The 20,651-nt window shown below is 36.0% G+C and overlaps 1 protein-coding gene across 21 annotated transcripts in view; it reads left to right on the top strand.

Moving 5' to 3' along the window:
• The window catches only part of LOC127843262 (NAD-dependent protein deacylase sirtuin-5, mitochondrial-like), a 54,201-nt gene that overhangs the window by 15,864 nt on the left and 17,686 nt on the right, over positions 1-20,651 (top strand). For 5 of the 21 annotated variants that reach the window (XM_052373151.1, XM_052373143.1, XM_052373170.1 and 2 more), the window contains exons 2-3: positions 17,600-17,752; positions 19,763-19,861. In XM_052373151.1, the coding sequence (XP_052229111.1) occupies positions 17,600-17,752; positions 19,763-19,861 (252 nt within the window). Of the gene's footprint in view, positions 1-17,599; positions 17,753-17,805; positions 17,815-17,866; positions 17,876-17,929; positions 17,939-17,980; positions 18,000-18,051; positions 18,061-18,112; positions 18,122-18,173; positions 18,183-18,234; positions 18,244-18,294; positions 18,304-18,355; positions 18,365-18,475; positions 18,484-18,532; positions 18,542-18,715; positions 18,725-18,773; positions 18,783-18,835; positions 18,844-18,896; positions 18,905-19,762; positions 19,862-20,651 lie in introns of those variants that run through there. The other 16 variants (XM_052373219.1, XM_052373218.1, XM_052373217.1 and 13 more) reach the window with 16 other exon arrangements.

Raw genomic sequence — 20,651 nt, 5'->3', positions numbered from 1 at the left:
TAAAACAGGGCTCACACAAAGGCATTCCTTTATTCTTTAATCATACCAAACTATGATACAATATGTCTCATCAATAAACCTGTTAAAAGACAATGAACGCATGCTGGCAAATTTACTGTTTTACAATTCACACGTTTTTAAAACAAGGAATTACTTTATTGATAATTTAATCAAAGGCACAAATATGAAAGCTAATTACAATTTATAATTATAGTCTATCAAATAGGTTTCTATGTGAACAATTTATGATAAATTAATTATAAACAGTTTTTCTATATGAAATTAAAAAAACGTACCAATTATAATGATCGCATTCATTTATATATAATTTCATCAATCAAACACAAATAAACAAACAACTAGCATATCTAACTACAAAGAATGTACAGATATTAATGCATACACATTTTAATTCTTGTTTATATATCATTGCATAGTTTATATCACAATTCCTATTGAAGATTGTAAACTAGAATATTCTGGTATTTGCAGAAAATTAAGACATTAAAGAAAATATCCCCATAACCTATGAATCCTGCCATGTGTAAACCAGCCCAAATTACAAAATTTTGATTTTACTTTTTTGCATTTTCAGTATCTATGTGCTTTTCCAGTTCTATTTATATGTATAAAATTTCATACTTTTTCAACTTAAACTTATAATAATTTACATTTTCGTTAACCCATGTTTTACTGAAGTGACCGTCATGACGCAGTAATTTTGACGTCGCATACATAATTTTATTTTCCTATACACTTTGCATATAATTTATTTTGTATTGTTCGTCAATATTGATTTACAATTTCAATGATATTGTGCTGATACCAATTAAAAAATTAATGTGTTACTGTTTTGTTATGTCATATAATGTGTTAATATTAATTTATGATTTTCTTCACAATATTAAATACCATATTTTTGTTTGATAATTTAAATCTAATCCCACTGATCCCACTGTTAATATCTTTTGTTATCCAAACAAACGTACAAAAACAATCATACATTAACTTGTTCAATGAAACCCTTAGCAATATTATAAAATTGTTTAGTTAATTTTAATCAGCCTGTATACCCAACTCAGAACATTTTTTTAATGAACTATTTATTTGGTTTTTGTGATGTTTGAATTAAGTAAAAGTGTATATACAGAACTTGACATTAACGGTTGTCCGACTGTCCGGGACAACCAAATTGTTTGTCCGGACAAGAAAATAAAGAATTTGCTAGTCCGACGGGACAAGTGATAGCTATTATATAATTACTTAGGAAAAATGCCTTTTAATCCGTTATTTCTGTGGAGTTACCACAAAACTTTTTCGATTATATTTTGTATACATTCTAACAACAAAGCATAAGATATTCCGATAGTTCCATGTGATACTACACCGTACTATTCACAAGGGAAGCAACCCTTAACATTTTTATTGGCCAAGATAACAAGAATATTCTTCCTTGTAAAGAATATGCATTACAGACAATTAACGTAGTGACGTCATCTCTATGTATAAAATGATTTTACGACATCAATCCTATTTGTGGCTAGTTTTCGTAAGTACAATGTCGTCTGCTTAAAAATGTCTAATCTGCTTTCCTTTGATTTTTCGTCTTCAAAATCACGAGAAACTTAAAAAACACAAATTTTTGTCAGGTATTATGGCTTTGTATAATGTTTAAAAATCAATAATCTGGAGTTTTCCTTTTATTCTAGTCAGTTCTTTTTGTATTGAAATTGCCTACAATGTTAACATGTATTTTGAACGATTAATGTCTTTAGGATTTGAGCATTTTGTATTATTTCATTATTTTGCAAAGTACTGAGCAGAATAAGATATAATGGTCAGGACAAGTTGCTTTTTGTTCAGGACAAGTGAAATTTTGGTCTACTTGTCCGACCAGACAAGTGGCTTCAAAAAATAATGTTGAGCCTGGCCCTGATATATTCAGAATTTTCAACATTTAAGAGAATAATTTGTCAATATTCGAAGGTAATTATGAGGCAAAGTCTAATCTGTGAATGGTTGCATGGGATTGGTAGCCAATGATTGGGTTTAATCTAGTGACATTCTGCATGTTTTGTTTGTTCAGTTCAAAATTGTAGTTTGGCTGGTTTATTGGGGAAAAAACATTGTTGAAAAGATACGTTCCTTAGAAGTAAAAAGCTAGGTAACCCAGCAGTTTTTAATTTGTTCCTGAACTAGGGTTGGCTCCCTTTGTTTTACGAATTATTTTACTTTAATGTGGGAAATTTCACCAAAGGAACAACAGTTACTAATCAATTAAGGGTGTCCCAAGTTTATTTGAAGAATAAATTATCTCAGACAGACATATGTTTAGTTACTTTTTAGCTCACCTGTCACCAAGTGACATGGTGAGCTTATGTCACCGTGTGATGTCCGGCGTCCGTTGTGTGTGCGTGCATGTGTGCATCCGTCAACAATTTGTTTGTGTAGACAGTAGAGGTCACAGTTTTCATCCAATCTTTATGAAATTTGGTCAGAATGTTTATCTTGATGAAATCTGGGTTGGGATTGTATTTGGGTCATCTGGGGTCAAAAACTAGGTCACTAGGTCAAAAACTGTCACATAATAGGTCAAATAATAGAAAAACCTTCTGTAGACAATAGAGGTCGCAGTTTTCATCCAATCTTTATGAAATTTGGTCAGAATGTTTATCTTGATGAAATCTGAGTTGAGATTGTATTTGGGTCATCTGGGGTCAAAAACTAGGTCACTAGGTAAAATAATTGAAAAATCATCAACACTTTGTTTGTGTAGACAGTAGAGGTCACAGTTTTCATCCAATCTTTATGAAATTTGGTCAGAATGTTTATCTTGATGTAATCTGTGTTGGAATTGTATTTGGGTCATCTAGGGTAAAAAATAGGTCACTAGGTAAAAAACTAGGTCAAATAATAGAAAAACCTTGTGTAGACAATAGAGGTCGCATTTTCATCCAATCTTTATGAAATTTGGTCAGAATGTTTATCTTGATGAAATCTGGCTTAGGAATGTATTTGGGTCATCTGGGGTCAAAAACTAGGTCACTAGGTAAAAAACTAGGTCAAATAATAGAAAAACCTTGTGTAGACAAAAGAGGTCGCAGTTTTCATCCAATCTTTATGAAATTTGGTCAGAATGTTTATCTTGATGAAATCTGGGCTGGGATTGTATTTGGGTCATCTGAGGTCAAAAACTAGGTCACTAGGTCAAATAATAGAAAAAACGTCAACACTTTGTTTGTGTAGACAGTAGAGGTCACAGTTTTCATCCAATCTTTATGAAATTTGGTCAGAATGTTTATCTTGATAAAATCTGTGTTGGGATTGTATTTGGGTTATCTGGGGTCAAAAACTAGGTAACTAGGTCAAAAACAAGGTCAATAAGTGAAATAATAGAAAAACATTGTATAGACAATAGAGGTCGCAGTTTTCATCCAATCTTTATGAAATTTGGTCAGAATGGTTATCTTGATAAAACCTGGGTTGGGATTGTATTTGGGTCATCTTGGGTCAAAAACTAGGTCACTAGGTCAAATAATGGAAAAACCTTGTGTAGACAATAGAGGTCACAGTTTTCATCCAATCTTCATGAAATTTGGTCAGAATGTTGATCTTGATGAAATCTGAGTTGAGATTGTATTTGGGTCATCTGGGGTCAAAAACTAGGTCACAAAGTCAAATAATAGAAAAACCTTGTGTAGACAATAGAGGTCACAGTCTTCATCCGATCCTTATAATATTTGATCAGAATGTTTATCTTGATGAAATCTGTGTTGGGATTGTATTTGAGTCACCTGGGGTCAAAAACTAGGTCAATAGGTCAAATATTAGAAAAACCTTGTGTAGACAATAGAGGTCACAGTTTTCATCCAATCTTTTTGAAATTTGGTCAGAATGTTTATCTTGATGAAAACTGGGTTGGGATTGTATTTGGTTAGTCAGGTGAGAGATTCAGGGCCATTATGGCCCTCTTGTTTATTGAGGTACTGGGCATTTGACAAACTTTCATTGCTAAAATTTTTGTAAGGCTTCCTGCCTTTAGGTAATGGGATTATCTTTGCAGTAGCAGGGCGTACATTTTTACAACTTTAAGAAATACAATGTTTTAATCTTTTAATTGATAGTAAGGCTCGCATCATATGTTTAAATGGAAAGGCAATGCGAATTCCTTGAACATGGGCTTTTTATAATGGACTGTATTTTATGTGAATTTAGTTTAATCTAACCTTAAAGAAAACCAGGTATTGGCTAGTCAAAATCCACCTTTTATATAGAATTACTCTTCAATAGCCTTACTATAAGCGGGGAAATATGTGACTTATGTGTATTCTAAAATTTTAAAGTGATTTATGATATTTTTTATCAAAGAACTTAAGTACTGAAAGTTGCCTTTTGCCGCTAATACTTTATCCCATCTGCTTAAAAATAATTTTAAAAAATGTTCCCATCATTAAAAATCATTATAATGAAGTCTTAATGGGCCCTTAATCTTGTTCTTTTTATTTGATATTTAAGTATGTTTTAGCAATATCAAAATTTTGGGATTCCATTAAGTTTGCATTCCACTAATCAAAGGAAAAGTAAGAAAAATTCACTGAAAATTTGCTGTTTTATAAAAATGGAAGTGGTTTTAGTGTTAAATAACTTTTGGTAAAGAGAGGCTTAAATGTTTTGCATGCTATGCATAATGCAGCTTCTTGTCATGTTTCATTCAGGCCATTATTAATATTTGTATATTTTAGTCTCTGACTTATAAAATGTTATAAATTGTACTATCACGTGGTATTCTGACCAAATTGTGTGTGTCTGATTTGCAAAAAGACATTTTATTTAAGTCAAAATGATGAAATCTGGCAAGTCAAACGGTCATTATAAAACATATCTTGCTTAATGTGGAGGTTATTTACAGTAGGTTCAAGATCTAATCGTGAACTACGTTTGGCCAAATATAGGTGAATGTACTGAAAACTAGTTCATGGACAAATATATTCAAGTGACAGATTGTACACATTCCAGTTATCTCCTTCTAGGTCTATGTTGTTAGCAATCTGTCAATCTTGGTAACTGTGCAAAATCTGAAATCAGGCATTTATTAATGCAGTCCTTGTTTGGATCTAGAATATTGTTTCTAATGTAACTCATTGTTAAACTAATGAATTCATCTTTTGTTATAATGTCTAAGTCAAGTTTTTTGTTAAACTTATCTAGTGTATTGGTTCTTGTAATTCATTATTAAACTAATTACTTCATCTTTTGTAATGAGGTTTAAGTTCTTTGTCAAACATGGTGAACCAACCAACTTCAAAAACTTTTAAGGAATGTCTCTCTACTTTTCAATGACTTCACTTTTTCAATGACCAATAAAATGGATGTCATGATTCTTGAAGATGATAATGCAAAAAGACAGTCATAGTTCAAGCAAAAATCTAAAATGTATGTATCTTACCTGTAAAGCGATCAATTGTAAGGTTTCTTATATTTTAAAGCTGTTTCAAACAATGCACATTTTATCATATTTTTATTATTCAGTTCCTTTACTTGCAAATCATGGGGATCTGTTACATGTCTTTGCAGGATCCATAAAACGCTGTGATCCCATTAAATCTAGATCAATTTCATGATATAGCTCGTCTGGTCATAAATGTATATGTATATTTAAGTATGCATTTTCCCTAGCTCGTAACATGTTATGATCTCACCTAAAGCTGTTAGTTAGTTTTTAATGAAATTATTTTAAAATTCAGTTTGTTACAATTTGAAATCTGAAGGCCTGTCAGTACTAAACATTTCCTGTGACTATACACATTCAAACGACACAAAAGCATGCTAATTTATTCTCTGTGAATCCTTATTTCTGATAAAAAAAACATGCACAATTATGCTTCATGTACAACATTTTCTCATCCGCATGGAACTGGCGCGTACATATTAATTGGATAATAAAAACTTTGTAGTAGAGATAACGTTGAGATTTTTATGCCCCCCTTTAAAGAAGAGGGGGTATATTGCTTTGCTCATGTCGGTCTGTTGGTCGGTCGGTCTGTCGGTCTGTCCACCAGGTGGTTGTCAGTTGATAACTCAAGAACGCTTGGGCCTAGGATCATGAAACTTCATAGGTCAGTGGCCCAGATAATTATTTGGGAAATAGGGTTTTCACCCTTTGATTTTGAAAAATAGGGTGATTTCATTCTTGAAATAGGGTGAACTGAGTTATAAAACGACGGATGAAGTCAGATTGAAAACGCATGTATGTCGTCGTAAATTATTTAGTCAGACGCTTTATTTTACTATAAAATCTAGTCCGCAGAGCGTTTTATTTACTTTGACTGTTTCTTGCTCCAACATCCAGGTGCTTGCTGAATGAAAGCATCGCCTTGTTACGATAATGCTTCACAAGAGAAAATACCGAAAATGAGAAAAGCATTTTCGATCGAAGCCATTGTATTGTGCACATCCCATTTGACGAGTTTGCGTCAAATTGGTTGCGTTTTCAATACGCATGATATTGTATTTCTTTGCGTTTTTAAACATTTTAATAGGGTAAAAGACGCAGATACGCAGCTTATCTGGGTCACTGATAGGTACATTGATCATTACTCGCAGATGACCCCTATTGCTTTTGAGGTCACTAGGTCAAGGTCACGGTGACCAAAAATAGTAAAATGTTTTTTTAATGATAACTCAAGAACGCATACGCCTAGGATCATGAAACTTCATGGGTAGATTGATCATGACTTGCAGATGACCCCTATTGATTTTGAGGTCACTAGGTCAAAGGTCACGGTGACCCGAAATAGTAAAATGGTTTTCGGATGATAACTCAAGAACGCATATGCCTAGGATCATGAAACTTCATAGGTAGATTGATCATGACTTGCAGATGACCCCTATTGATTTTGAGGTCACAAGGTCAAAGGTCAAGGTCATGGTGACCCGAAATAGTAAAATGATTTTCGGATGATAACTCAAGAACGCTTTTGCCTAGGATCATGACACTTCATAGGTACATTGATCGTGACCCGCAGATGACCCCTATTGATTTTTAGGTCACTAGGTCAAAGGTCAAGGTCACAGTGACAAAAATCGTATTCACACAATGGCTGCCACTATAACGGACAGCCCATATGGGGGGCATGCATGTTTTACAAACAGCCCTTGTTCATTTATGGTTATAAGTTTTGCAGCGCATTTTAAAACTAAAAACACATATATTTTTGCTAATTATTTAGCTCTTACATGTTGCCAACAATATTTTTCTGGAAATTTAAAATTACTTAATAAAATTAAAGGACTTTTTTTCCCCTGTGCGGACCCTTTAAAGAAACATATTCTTTTATTTTTAACGATGGTTTAGTTGATCTTGGTAAAAATACATGAAGGCATTGGTTGGTCTTGTATGCGGTCAATGAACTTCAAAACTTAAAGGCAGAGCGGTAGATTCCTGTCTACTGATTAGTTCGCTTGATCTGAGATTATATTGAAAAGAATAGACGATGAATATAAAGGTAGAATAATATAATTATATGCCACATGCTGTCTAACACTGGATGCCTTCCTGATCCCCTACTGACAAAAGAGGTCACATGTCACACAAGTAGTCGCGCCGTAATGAAGATAATCCAGGAGTGAGCAGCTGCTCTGGGTGGTTGTTGTTCGTGAAGAGGAGACCTGGATTTTTAGCTCACCTGATCACAATGTGCTCATGGTAAGCTTTTGTGATAGCCTATTGTCCGTCATCGGTTGTGCTATGTGATGTGTCAACATTTACCTTGTTACTACTCTAGAGGCCTCATTTATTGTCCAATCTTCATGAATTTGGTCAGAAGATTGGTCTCAATGATATTTTGAATATGTGCGAAAATGGTTACGTTTGCTTAAAAAACATAATTGCCAAGAGGCAGGGCATTTTTAGCTCACCTGAGCGATAGCTCGGGGTGAGCTATTGTGATCACTCGGCGTCCGTCCGTCTGTAAACAATTTGTAAACATCTTCTTCTACTAAACCATTGAGCCAATTTCAACTAAATTTCATGTGGAGCATCCCTAGGTCATGGGACAAAAGAATTGTTAAAAAAAAATTGATCACATAACCAAGATGGCCGCCATGACCATATATGGTAAAAACCTTAAAAAATCTTCTTGTCAGAAACCGCTCATCAGATTTTCAAAACATTTCACAGGGATGACCTTTGAAGGCTCCCCTGAAAAAGTTGTTCAAAGAAATTTGATTCGTCAAAAAACATGGCCGCAGGAGCTCGTTGAACTTTGCATGTTTATTTGTTTTTGCCTATTTTGTGAAAACTTTCAAAAATCTTCCACATTTTTTGTCCGATCCTTTCCAAATTTGCACAGTGTCTTAATATCAATGAGGACACAAACCCTACAAAAAATGAGCATTATTGGTCCATGAAGTACAAAATTACCTCCCCTTGAATTGAGAAAATGGTGTTTATGCAATAAAGTCCAAATTTTTCATCCAATTCTTTCCAAACTTGTAAGGATTTAGCATGGTTCAAACAAGGGAAACAACTACGGTTTATGCATGTTCTTTTTATTACAGATTTGCCTCCCTTTAATTCATTCAAAATCTCATTTTACAGCAGAGATTCCAAATCTGACCTGTAAATGAGCCCCATATTTACTGCAAGTGCTAGGTTACCTTTTCCCATTTGATCATTCTTAAGTATTGGTCTTGTAATGCTGCTACTGCTTCTGCTACTGCTACTACTACTACTACTACTACTACTACTACTACTACTACTACTACTACTACTACTACTACTACTACTACTACTACTACTACTACTACTACTACTACTACTTCTACTACTACTACTACTACTACTACTACTACTACTACTACTACTACTACTACTACTACTACTTCTACTACTACTACTAGTACTACTACTACTACCACCACCACCACCACCACCACATCTACTATTACTACTTCTACTACTACTGCCACTACTACTACTACTTTTACCACTACTACTACTACTACTACTACTACTACTACTACTACTACTACTACTACTACTACTACCACTACCACTACTACTACTACTACTACTACTACTACTACTACTACTACTTCTACTACTACTACTTCTACTACTTCTACTACTACTACTACGACTACAACTACTATTACTACTACTACTACTACTACTACTACAACTACACCACCACCATTCACAGTGACAAAAAACGTATTCACACAATGGCTGCTACTACAACTTATAGCCCATATAGGGGGGCATGCATGTTTTACAAACAGCCCTTGTTTCTATGGGATTTTAACCACAACTGTTCATGTTTATCTCCGACACATATTTTTAGGTCACCTGTCATGAAGTGACACGGTGAGCTTATGTGATCGTGTGATGTCCGGCGTCCGTTGTGCGTGCCTGCGTGTGTCCGTGCGTCCGTCCGTCAACAATTTGTTTGTGTAGACAGTAGAGGTCACAGTTTGCATCCAATCTTGATGAAATTTGGTCAAAATGTTTATCTTGAAATCATAGAAAAACATTGTGTAGACAATAGAGGTCATAGTTTTCATCTGATCTTAATGAGTCAGGGGAGCGATTCAGGGCCATCATGGCCTTCTTGTTCCTTATATGGCTGTATATGGCTATAGTAAAACCTTGTTAACACTCTAGAGGCCACATTTATCAGGGCTATAGATTATTAAACAAGCGTATTTGCGTTATTGCGCAATTAAAATAACCAAAAAATGTTATTAAATTCAAAATAAAACGTAAAAAACGCAAACAAAAATTTAATAACGTAATTCCTGTAAAAATTCCCACTTGCATCACAAAACGCAATTCTTTGGAACACCTGGCTTATTTTTTAGACTGGTTATTTTCCGTACAAAAATATACCGGATAGTTATATGCTGCCTATGAAGAAAAGAAGCGGTTATCAATCTTTGGGGTATTATTGTAATTATTCGTAGACCTGTCCCGTTTCTACTTTCATTTTTAAGGTATTCAACTCAAAATGACCCGAAAACTGGGTGCATCGCTTTTCAACAGGCATAACTTCATAAATTGTGCAGCGATGTTCACAAACTCGGTCTTATTCAATGCAAAAATGAATGAACTTGTTACAGAAATACATTAATTGTTTGTTGTTATGTACAGGTACCTTTTTGAATTCCATTTTTATAAATAATATAGTAACCTTAGTAGATTTTAATTATATTATACATGTATATGTCATTCCCTAAATTACCCAATTGAGTGAAAACCGGGGATGAAAAACTCAATTAAGCTCAAAAGTAGGGGGTGAACATTTTTGCTAAAACTATTTAATTTACAAAAACCCTATTTTTGTCAAAAACAGGGGGTGATTACCCAATACACCCAAAAAGTTATATATATCCCTGATTTATTGTTTGATCTTCATGAAACATGGTCAGAAGATTTTTCCCAATACAGTCCACTCTCGTTATGTCGACATCGGATATCTCGATATTCTCGATATGTCGAAGTAAGCTCAATGTCCCAACTTTTTTTCTTCTTTATCTATATAAATAAATATCGGATATCTCGATTTTCGTTATGTCGACTAATTCAATATGTCGATATAAAATTTTGCCCCGAGTCCCGATTTTACATGTATTTACTGTGGTTTATCTCGAAGTGCGAATTACTGTCCCAGTGTCAGCAAAAGGTGAGAAAAATTTTCTTTGATACTTCACCGCCCTGCTTCGCCCGGCTGCCCCCGATATTGTGCGGTAGGAAATCATTTCGTTGATTGCATCAATGATCACACGTGTGTAATGTCGTTAGCAATTAAAACTTGAGTAAGGCCTGTCACTTTAACTGTCACTTTAACATCAATTAACTGCAATTAATGCACAGCCTGCCGAAAGGCTGAAAGACTAATTGTTTTTACAAACAACATTCCAAAATGCATTGAGTTATATGTGTGCGTATATAGATCTGGGGATGTTGAGTAATAAAGATAATAAAGATAATAAAGACAAGACTCAAAATGGCTTTTTATTTTTTATTTTATAACCGATTGAACTTTGCATTTCAAACTACAAAATGTTCAGTATTCTGGAACGTGATTTACGCATGTTCAGATGGAAAACCCTCGTCTTGATTGGACGTCAATTGCATCATAACTATAAATAGCAACATTACCGGATGTTTACTCGACAGTTTAGAAAAATTATAACCACATGTGTTCATGCAATTATGTAATACTTAAAACGTCATTTTAAGCATTTAAATTTAATTATGCCTTGTAAAAACGCGTATACATGTATATCAGGTAGAGAGTATTACGCCACACGGTGACGGCTTTAGTTAGACCACTTAGCAGGTATATTTATGTTAAAAACAAGGTAAATATTCGTCTTATTTTTTCTTTAAAGACGCCAAATCGGATATCTCGAACTTTCGTTATCTCGATATTTTTTCTTATTCCCGCCGACTTCGACATAACGAGAGTGGACTGTATTATTGTGGAAGAGTTCGAAAATGATGCCAGTTGGTTTATAAACATGGCTGCCAGAGGGGGGGGGGGGGGGCATTTTTCCTTACATGGCTGTAATAAAACCTTCTAGAGGCCATATTTATTTTCCAATAATCATGAAACTTGGTCAGAAGATTTGTCCCAATGATATCTTGGACAAGTTCAAAAATGGTTCTGGTTGCTTTAAAGACATGGCAGCCAGGGGGCAGGGCATTTTTCCTTATATAGCTATATATGGCTTTAGTAAAATCTTGTTCAAACTCTAGAGGCCACATTTATTGTCTTGATCTTCATAAAATTTGGTCAGAAGAATTACCCCAATGCTATCTTGGATGAGTTCCAAAATGCATTGGTTGGTTGAAAAACATGGCCGCCACGGGGCAGGGCATTTTTCCTTAAAAAGCTATAGTAAAACCTTGTTAACACTCTAGAGGCCACATTTATATCTCAATCTTCATGAAATTTAGTCAGAAAATTGGTCTCAATGATATCTTGGATATGTGCGAAAATGGTTACGATTGCTTCAAAAACATAATTGCCAAGAGTTGGGGCATTTTTCCGTATATGGATATATATGACTATATTAAAACCTTTTTTACCCTCTAGCGGCCACATTTATTGTCTGTACTTCATGAAACTTGGTCAGAAGATCCATCTTAATAATATCTTGGACAAGTACAAAAATGATGCCGGTTGGTTGAAAAATGTTGCCGACAGGGGGACGGGGAATTTTTCTTTATATGGCTTTAGTAAAACCTTCTTAACACTCTAGAGGCCACATTTATTTTCCGATCATCATGAAACTTGGTCAGAAGATTTGTCCCAATGATATCATGTACAAGTTCGAAAATGGTTCCGGTTGCTTCTAAAACAGGGCCACTAGGGTGTGGAGCTTTTTCCCTTATTTGGCTATATATGGCTTTAGTGAAACTCTAGAGGCCACATTTATTTGTTCGATCTATATGAAACTTGGTAAGAAGATTCATCCTAATTATATATTGGACGAGTTTGAAAATGGTTCGGGTTGGTTGAAAAACGTACACCAGGGGGCAGGGCAATTTCCTTATATGGCTATGGGTAAACCTTGTTAACACTCTAGATGCCACATTTATTGTCCGACAATCCTGAAACTTGGTCAGAAGATTTGTCCCAATGATATCTTAGATAAGTTGAAAAATAGTTACGGTTGGTTGAAAAACATGGGCACCAGTGGGCGGTGCATTTTTCCTTATATGGCTAAATGGCTATAGTAAAACCATGTTGACATTCTAGAGGCCACATTTATTGTCTGTCATGATCATCTTTATGAAACTTGGTTACAAGAATTGTCCCAATGATATCTTGGACGAGTTCAAAAATTGTTCCAGTTGGTTGAAAAACATGGCCACCAGGTGGCAGAGCATTTTCCTTATATGGCTATTTTAAAAACTTGTAAACATTCTTTAAGTCACATTTTTTGTCCAATCTTCATGAAACTTGGTCAGAATGTTTGTTTTAATGATATTTTGGATGTGTACAAAAATGTATCAAGTCTATTGAAAAATTTTGCTGCCAGGGTGTTCACTTTTCATGAAAGTTGGTTAGAACATTTGTTCTAATGACATCTTGGGCTGCACAGACTACCGTAGGTCAATTCCTTTGAATCTCAGGCGATCGACTTTGGGCCTTTCAGGCCCTCTTGTTTAATAACCAGAAAGAGGTTTCTTCACCATTTATTGATTTATTTAAATGTTTATGCCCCAGAAGGAGGGCATATAGTGATTGCACTGTCCGTCTGTCTTTCCATCATACTTTTGCGTTAAGGTTGCTTATAACTTTTATGGCGCTTCAGATGTAACCTTCATATTTGGTATGCATTTGTATATGGACAAGGCCTTTCCATACGCACAAAAATTTTGATCCCTTTTACTTTGAACTTAGGGTCCGCGTATAGGTTTCGAAATCTGCATTAAGGTCTCAAAAAAAGTGTCTATCTGGGGCATATGTCTTCCGATGGCGATAGCTCTTTTTATTTTGTAGTTTATCAAAACAATAAATGCGTCATTGTAGATCCTTGTAGTATATATTGTAGAGTGTTGTAGTATATATTGTAGAGTGTTGTAGTATATATTGTTGAGTGTTGTAGTATATATTGTAGTGTTGAAGTATATATTGTAGAGTGTTGTAGTATATATTGCATATAGTGTTGTAGTATATATTGTAGAGTGTTGTAGTATATACTTATTGCAGAGTGTTGTAGTATATATTGTAGAGTGTTGTAGTATATATTGTAGAGTGTTGTACAGTAGACTCTCTTTAAACCGGACGGTCTTTGGACCGGCCTGATCGTCTGGTTTTCAGAGAGTTCCGGTTTACCAAGAGTATGCATATTGCCAAAATATACATTGTATGCATTGTGTACAAAACCATATAAGAATTAAACAAACCGTATACATTTACATGAACCATGTGATAACTGTTCTCATGAAATGTTTATGTTTAAAGTATTTTTTAGCTCATCTATTTTTTTAAAAAAAATTATGAGCTATTGTCATCACCTTTGCGTCGGCGTTGGCGTCAGCGTGCGGTTAAGTTTTGCGTTTTGGTCCACTTTTCTCAGAAAGTATCAATGCTATTGCATTCAAACTTGGTACACTTACTTACTATCATGAGAGGACTGGGCAGGCAAAGTTAGATAACTCTGGCGTGCATTTTGACAGAATTATGTGCCCTTTTTATACTTAGAAAATTGAAAATTTTGGTTAAGTTTTGCGTTTAGGTCCACTTTTCTCATAAAGTATCAATGCTATTGCATTCAAACTTGGTACACTTACTTACTATCATGAGGGGACTGGGCAGGCAAAGTTGGATAACTCTGGCGTGCAGTTTGACAGAATTATGTGCCCTTTTTATACTTAGAAAATTGAAAATTTTGGTTAAGTTTTGTGTTTAGGTTCATTTTATTCCGTAAGTATCAAAGCTATTGCTTTCATACTTGCAACACTTACTAACTATCATAAGGGGACTGTGCAGGCAAAGTTATGTAACTCTGACTGGCATTTGGACAGAATTATGTGCCCTTTTTATACTTAAAAAATTGAAAATTTGGTTAAGTTTTGTGTTTAGGTCCACTTTATTCCTACAGTATCAAAGCTATTGCTTTCATACTTGCAACACTTATTAACTATCATAAGGGGACTGTGCAGGCAAAGTGATGTAACTCTGACTGGCATTTGGACAGAATTATGGGCCCTTTATACTTAGAAAATTGAAAATTTGGTTAAGTTTTGTGTTTTGGTCCACTGTACCCCTAAAGTATCATAGATATTGCTTTCATACTTGGAACACTCGCAAACTATCATAAGGGGAAAGTAAAAGGACAAGTTGCATAACTCTGGTTGTCATTTTTACAGAATTATGGCCCTTTTTTGACTTAGTAACTTTGAATATATGGTTACATTTTGTGTTTCGATCCACTTTACTTCTAAAGTATCAAGGCTATTGCTTTCAAACTTCAAATACTTTCATGCTATCATGAGGTTACTGTACCTGGCAAGTTGAATTTTACCTTGACCTTTGAATGACCTTGACTCTCAAGGTCAAATTATTAAATTTTGCTAAAACTGCCATAACTTCTTTATTTATGATTAGATTTGATTGATACTTTGACAAAACAACTCTTATCTGACATACCACAATAGACTCCACCCAAACCATCCCCCACGCCTCCACCCCCCCCCCCCCGCCCTGGAATCCCCCCCCCCATTTTTTTTTTTTTTTTTTTTTTTAGATCATCTCACAAATGACCACCACACCCTCACACTATACCCCCCACCCCATCCCCCCAATTTTATTTTTTTTGGAAACGGTTAAAAAACAAATATTTATTTTTATTATTTTATTTTTGAAATACTGTCCAACCATCGCACCCAAGAATCCCCTCCCCCCCCCAACCCCCCCCCCAACCACCCCCCCCAATTATTATTTTTTTTTGCATTTTTTTCCCCGCATTTTTGAAAGATAATGTAATAAATGACCACAACCCCACACTATACACCCCTCTTCACTCAACCCCTCCCTCCTTTGTGATTGAAATTGAGAGTCCCTTCACCTTTAAAAAGAAAATAGATGAGCGGTCTGCACCCGCAAGGCGGTGCTCTTGTTTAACAAAGAAATAGAAGGGGAAAATATGGGACTGGCCAGAACATTCGGAATCTGGAGAGTTCCCGTATTCGGAGAGTCTGGTAATGGCAGAGTCTACTGTAGTATATATTGTAGAGTGTTGTAGTATATATTGTAGAGTGTTGTAGTATATATTGTAGAGTGTTGTAGTATATATTGTAGAGTGTTGTAATATATATTGTAGTGTTGTAGTATATATTGTAGTGTTGTAGTATATCATTGTAGTGTTGTAGTATATATTGTAGTGTTGTAGTATATATTGTAGTGTTGTAGTATATATTGTAGTGTTGTAGTATATATTGTAGTGTTGTAGTATATATTGTAGTGTTGTAGTATATATTGTAGTGTTGTAGTATATATTGTAGTGTTGTAGTATATATTGTAGTGTTGTAGTATATATTGTAGAGTGTTGTAGTATATATTGTAGTGTTGTAGTATATATTGTAGTGTTGTAGTATATATTGTAGTGTTGTAGTATATATTGTAGTGTTGTAGTATATATTGTAGAGTGTTGTAGTATATATTGTAGAGTGTTGTAATATATATTGTAGTGTTGTAGTATATATTGTAGTGTTGTAGTATATCATTGTAGTGTTGTAGTATATATTGTAGAGTGTTGTAGTATATATTGTAGTGTTGTAGTATATATTGTAGTGTTGTAGTATATATTGTAGTGTTGTAGTATATATTGTAGAGTGTTGTAGTATATATTGTAGTGTTGTAGTATATATTGTAGTGTTGTAGTATATATTGTAGTGTTGTAGTATATATTGTAGTGTTGTAGTATATATTGTAGTGTTGTAGTATATATTGTAGAGTGTTGTAGTATATATTGTAGTGTTGTAGTATATATTGTAGAGTGTTGTAGTATATATTGTAGTGTTGTAGTATATATTGTAGTTTTGTAGTATATATTGTAGTGTTGTAGTATATATTGTAGTGTTCTAGTATATATTGTAGTGTTGTAGTATATATTACAGAGTGTTGTAGTATATATTGTAGTGTTGTAGTATATATTGCAGAGTGTTGTAGTATATATTGTAGAGTGTTTTAGTATACAGTATATTGTAGAGTGTTGTAGTATATATTGCTGAATGTTGTAGTATACATTGCAGAGTGTTGTAGTATATCATTGTAGAGTATTGTAGTATATATTTTAGAGTGTTGTAGTATATATTGTAGAGTGTTTTAGTATACAGTATATTGTAGAGTGTTGTAGTATATATTGCTGAATGTTGTAGTATATATTACAGAGTGTTGTAGTATATCATTGTAGAGTGTTGTAGTATATATTGTAGAGTGTTGTAGTATATATTGTAGAGTGTTTTAGTATACAGTATATTGTAGAGTGTTGTAGTATAAATTGCTGAATGTTGTAGTATACATTGCAGAGTGTTGTAGTATATATTGTAGAGTGTTGTAGTATACATTGCATAATGTTGTAGTATATATTGTAGAGTGTTGTAGTATACATTGCATAATGTTGTAGTATATATTGCTGAATGTTGTAGTATATATTGCAGAGTGTTGTAGTATATATTGCAGTGTTTTGTAGTATACATTGCATAATGTTGTAGTATATATTGTAGTGTTGTAGTATATATATTGAAGTGTTGTAGTATATATTGTAGTGTTGTAGTATATATTGTAGTGCTGTAGTATATATTGTAGAGTGTTGTAGTTTATATTTGAGCCTTACTCTTGGAAAAAAAATGTTTAATGCAAGTGTGTCATCCAAGATAAGCCTGTGCTGTCTGCACAGGCTAATCAATGATAACACTTTCCACCAAAACTAGATGTTTGCTTCGGAGACACTTATCACAAATGAAAAAAAAAACATAAAAAGGGAAAATGCTGTCCCTGATCAGCCTGTGTGGACTGCGCACACTTATTTTGACAACACTTTACACCATTGCATTTATCATAACACATATGAATTTTAGAGAGCGGCCCCAAGCTCAGACTTGGCGGCATTGAGAAGGGTGTTTGACAAGGCCCAGCGCATCGTTGTGTTGACTGGAGCTGGAGTGAGTGCCGAAAGTGGGGTGCCAACATTCCGGGGGGCAGGTGGACTGTGGCGCACATGGCAAGCACAGGTAGGACAGGGTGCCAACATTCCAGGGGTCAGGGGGGACTATGGCGTACATGGCAAGCACAGGTAGGACAGGGTGCCAACATTCCAGGGGTCGGGGGGACTATGGCGTACATGGCAAGCACAGGTAGGATAGGGTTCCAACATTCCAGGGGTTGGGGGGGGACTATGGCGTACATGGCAAGCACAGGTAGGATAGGGTGCCAACATTCCAGGGGTCAGGGGAACTATGGCGCTCATGGCAAGCACAGGTAAGACTGGGTGCCAACATTCCAGGGGTCGGGGGGACTATGGCGTACATGGCAAGCACAGGTAGGATAGGGTGCCAACATTTCAGGGGTCGGGAGAACTTTGGCGTACATGGCAAGCACAGGTAGGACAGGATGCCAACATTCCAGGGGTCGGGGGGACTATGGCTTACATGGCAAGCACAGGTAGGACAGGGTGCCAACATTCCAGGGGTCGGGGGGACTATGGCGTACATGGCAAGCACAGGTAGGACAGGGTGCCAACATTCCAGGGTTCGGGGGACTATGGCGTACATGGCAAGCACAGGTAGGATAGGGTGCCAACATTCCAGAGGTCGGGGGGACTATGGCGTACATGGCAAGCACAGGTAGGACAGGGTGCCAACATTCCAGGAGTGGGGACTATGGCGTACATGGCAAGCACAGGAAGGACAGGGTGCCAACATTCCAGGGGTCGGGGGGACTATGGCGGGCATGGCAAGCACAGGTAGGACAGGGTGCCAACATTCCAGGAGTGGGGACTATGGCGTACATGGCAAGCACAGGTAGGACAGGGTGCCAACATTCCAGGGGTCGGGGGGACTATGGCGTACATGGCAAGCACAGTTAGGATAGGGTAACAACATTCCAGGGGTCGGGGGGACTATGGCGTACATGACAAGCACAGGTAGGACAGGATGCCAACATTCCAGGGGTCGGGGGGACTATGGCGTACATGGCAAGCACAGGTAGGACAGGGTGCCAACATTCCAGGAGTGGGGACTATGGCGTACATGGCAAGCACAGGTAGGACAGGGTGCCAACATTCCAGGGGTCGGGGGGACTATGGCGGGCATGGCAAGCACAGGTAGGACAGGGTGCCAACATTCCAGGGGTGGGGGGGACTATGGCGTGCATGGCAAGCACAGGTAGGACAGGGTGCCAACATTCCAGGGGTCGGGGGGACTATGGCGTATATGGCAAGCACAGTTAGGATAGGATAACAACATTCCAGGGGTCGGGGGTACTATGGGGTACATGGCAAGCACAGGAAGGACTTTTCCAGCTCATGTGCACAGTCTGTAGAGAACATTACTGATGTCTTGTGAGAGTCGGACTATATCAGTTAGAACATTACTGATGTCTTGTGAGAGTCGGACCATATTAGTGAGAACATTACTGATGTCTTGTGAGAGTCGGACTATATTAGTGAGAACATTACTGATGTCTTGTGAGAGTCGGACTATATTAGTGGGTTTTAAATTGTAAAATCATAAAAAGTATGTTTAGAGATTTTTCATCATTTTAAACCTGACAACAAAATTGTTTTTACATGGTTCTAGCAATAATTTTATGATGTTTTATTTTTAAACAAGTCTTCAAATATTTTTTTCTAATATGTTTTCATGATAAGATAAAACTGAAGACAGTAACAAAAAGAAGCATATGTAAAATGTATATTTTGATTATTGATGAGTGCAATATTAAAGCTCTCAAGCAAGTTATCAAATGCATCAAAATAAGATATCAAATTAATAATAAAATATAAATTATGAAATCAGGAGTGACTTTCTATTTACCTCAACCAGTCTTTTATAAGACTTTGGAAACAAAAGAGGTCATGAGAATTTGATAGGAAAGAAACAGTTTGTAGAACATAGGCATTTCCTCTGAACTTGTTTAGTGTTTTAAAAATTGGTACTTTTTATAAACACTAAAGTAAGACCCCTATACAATTGTATGTATACATACCTGTGATGGCCTGTCACGTATACCATTCTGTTTAGGATTTAGCAACACCAGAGGCGTTTGAAAGGAACCCATCCTTAGTGTGGGAGTTTTATCACTACAGAAGGGAAGTGATGGCATCCAAGCACCCAAATCAGGTAGGACCCATGTTAACAGTTCCATTTGCATTGCTGTACATTATGGGCAGCTGGTATTGTTTGATATTCATGATAACTGTCAGAAAGATTTAGGATAATAGAGGTCATCCATACAATTCATGGGTTATCCTGCAGAAAAATTCATTTTGTGAACTTATGACTACTGAAAAAAGAAGACTGCAACACTAAAAAGCCTTAGTTTTGCTTGATTGGTCATATTGTTTGCTTAGGTACTACTTAAATATACCCGGGGTTCTCTTAAGTATACTTAAATGTACCCCGAGTACAGAAAATATACTATAATGTATCTGGGAATTCTAACGTTAAATGGGTTGTTGTCTGCTATTTATGCCCCCCTTCGAAGAAAAGGGGGTATATTGCTTTGCTCATGTCAGTCTGTCGGTCTGTCTGTCGGTCCGTCCACCAGCTGGTTGTCAGACGAAAACTCAAGAACGCTTGGGCCTAGGATCATGAAACTTCATAGGTACATTGATCATGACTCGCAGATGACCCCTATTGATTTTGAGGTCACTATGTCAAAGGTCAAGGTCACGGTGACCCGAAATAGTAAAATGTTTTTTGAATGATAACTCAAGAACGCTTACGCCTAGGATCATGAAACTTATGGGTAGATTGATCATGACTCGCAGATGACCCCTATTGATTTTGAGGTCACTAGGTCAAAGGTCAAGGTCACAGTGACCCGAAATAGTAAAATGGTTTCCGGATGATAACTCAAGAATGAATACGCCTAGGATCATGAAACTTCATGGCTAGATTGATCATGACT

This window comes from Dreissena polymorpha, chromosome 1 (genome assembly GCF_020536995.1).
Source record: "Dreissena polymorpha isolate Duluth1 chromosome 1, UMN_Dpol_1.0, whole genome shotgun sequence".
Classification (NCBI taxonomy): domain Eukaryota; kingdom Metazoa; phylum Mollusca; class Bivalvia; order Myida; family Dreissenidae; genus Dreissena; species Dreissena polymorpha.
The sequence above is the reverse complement of the archived record's forward strand: the minus strand, read 5'-3'. Positions and strand labels throughout refer to the sequence as shown.